The sequence below is a fragment of the Nicotiana sylvestris genome, chromosome 8 (genome assembly GCF_000393655.2).
Source record: "Nicotiana sylvestris chromosome 8, ASM39365v2, whole genome shotgun sequence".
Lineage (NCBI taxonomy): Eukaryota > Viridiplantae > Streptophyta > Magnoliopsida > Solanales > Solanaceae > Nicotiana > Nicotiana sylvestris.
The window spans coordinates 45,055,171-45,057,126 of record NC_091064.1 but is presented as its reverse complement, the minus strand read 5'-3'; the positions used below and the strand labels follow the sequence as shown (position 1 = coordinate 45,057,126).

The 1,956-nt window shown below is 46.3% G+C and overlaps 1 protein-coding gene across 1 annotated transcript; it reads right to left on the bottom strand.

Annotated features, from left to right (window-relative positions):
• Positions 1–1,347: 1,347 nt before the first annotated feature.
• On the bottom strand, positions 1,348–1,956 carry LOC138874976 (uncharacterized). Its single transcript, XM_070153778.1, has one exon. It carries the CDS (start codon positions 1,954–1,956, stop codon positions 1,348–1,350), a length of 609 nt encoding a protein of 202 aa, XP_070009879.1.

Below are 1,956 nucleotides of genomic sequence, written 5' to 3'. Positions count from 1 at the left end.
TCATTGATGAATGTGTGCAACCCCGCCTCACCAACTCCTCGTACATGTGAGGGCAGTGTCTCTGGAACTGTCTGACGTGAATACCTCTCTCCAAAATTGGCTTTTTACGAGCCTTTTCCGCAAAGCTGGCCTGAGCATTGGCCGAAACAAATTTGGAACTATCAAAGGAGCGTGCAGGTGCAGCCCCTCGTGACCTAGATGAACCATCCTGGATGCTCGACGAGGCCCCTGTGGCACATCGTTTCCTAGATAGAGTCATGATGCCTGCAAAACAACGACACATTAGCACAACACAACGGAAATTTTGTGACTCAATGCGGTTACTCAGACTTCACACGCATAAGGGGCACAAACTATATAATCACGATAATTGGGACCTTTTCCACAAACACCTTGTGGGCATTAGGCCTTCACAACCCCTTTTTAAACTTTTTAGAACAAGAATCACCCACTTACACTCACCAACATCACATATCAAGTGGGATTCCACCCCACACTTATCATCTACCAACACTACAACATCTTGCACCAATTTCTCTACAAAATCTAAGTACAACTACTACAACATAGGCATAAGAATACAACCAAAAAAACTGAAAAAATAGAGAGAAAAATAAAAAAGAAGAAAGAAACTAGGGCTCATACCTGTGGTGAAGGAAAATGGGGAAGATGCTAGTGAACTCGGGGGGGGGGGGTAGGGGAGGGGGTCGTGAGATGGGGGACAGGTGGTTTTGGGATTTGGGAGTGTTTGGAGGAAGGGTTTGTTTGTGTTTGAGTTGGAATGGGGGAGGGGTTTTCTTTTGTTGAATGGAAGGTTCAGGTACCGGGGGGGGGGGGGCATTTAATAGATGGGGGAAAGGGGTAATTGAGTCTAAAGAATAAACAAAATAAAAAAACGAAAAACTGAAAATACACTTGAAAACGCCGGAACTAGCGCGCCCAGATGTGCGAGCGCGCTAGGTTTAGAGCGTCCAATACAGAACCCAAGAGCTACTAGCGCGCACAGATGCGCGTCCGGTAGCGCGGTCGCGCTAGTAGCGCGATCAGGTGCACGGCCAAAGCAGAAACTTTGTAGTTTAGCGCGTTCAGTAGCGCGGTCGCGCACCTGGGCGATTTTTTTCTTCAACTTTTCACCTGTTCTTACCCCGTTCGATGGTCTTAGCACCTGCCCTTTGTCACCTGCATTGGTTAGCTCTTCCTAAATCACAAAATTAACACTACTACTATCGTTGGGTTGCCTCCCAACCAGCTCCTTATTTAACGTCGTGGCACGACGGTTACAACAATTCAATGGGTTGCCTCCCATCTAGCGCCTGATTTAACATCGCGGCATGACTCAACACGTTCTCAAGCATCCGTCAAGTCCACCGAGGTCTTGTGATGTGCAAAGTGACCACCCCAGTAATGTTTTATCCTTTGACCATTCACCAAGAAAGTACCAGTTAAACTCATATCCCGCAACTCCACAGCTCCATGAGGCTTCACACTTACCACAACAAAAGGGCCTGACCAACGAGATTTAAGCTTTCCTGGGAAAAGCTTCAACCTTGAATTGAACAAAAGAACTTCTTGCCCTGGCTCAAAATCTCGATGTTGGATGTGCTTGTCATGCCACCTATTAGTCTTCTCTTTATACAATTTGGCATTTTCATATGCGTGCAAATGAAACTCATCAAGCTCGTTGAGTTGCAGCAACCTCTTCTCGCCGGCCAAGTCCCCATCCATATTCAGCTTTTTAATTGCCCAATAGGCCTTATGTTCAAGTTCGACGGGCAAGTGGCATGCCTTCCCATAAACTAACTTATACGGAGAAGTACCTATGGGAGTTTTGTATGCAGTTTGACATGCCCACAAAGCGTCGTCTAACTTCCCTACCCAATATTTTCTATTTGCACTCACTGTTTTCTCAAGAATCCGCTTTACCTCTCTATTTGACACTTCCACTTGACCGCTCAT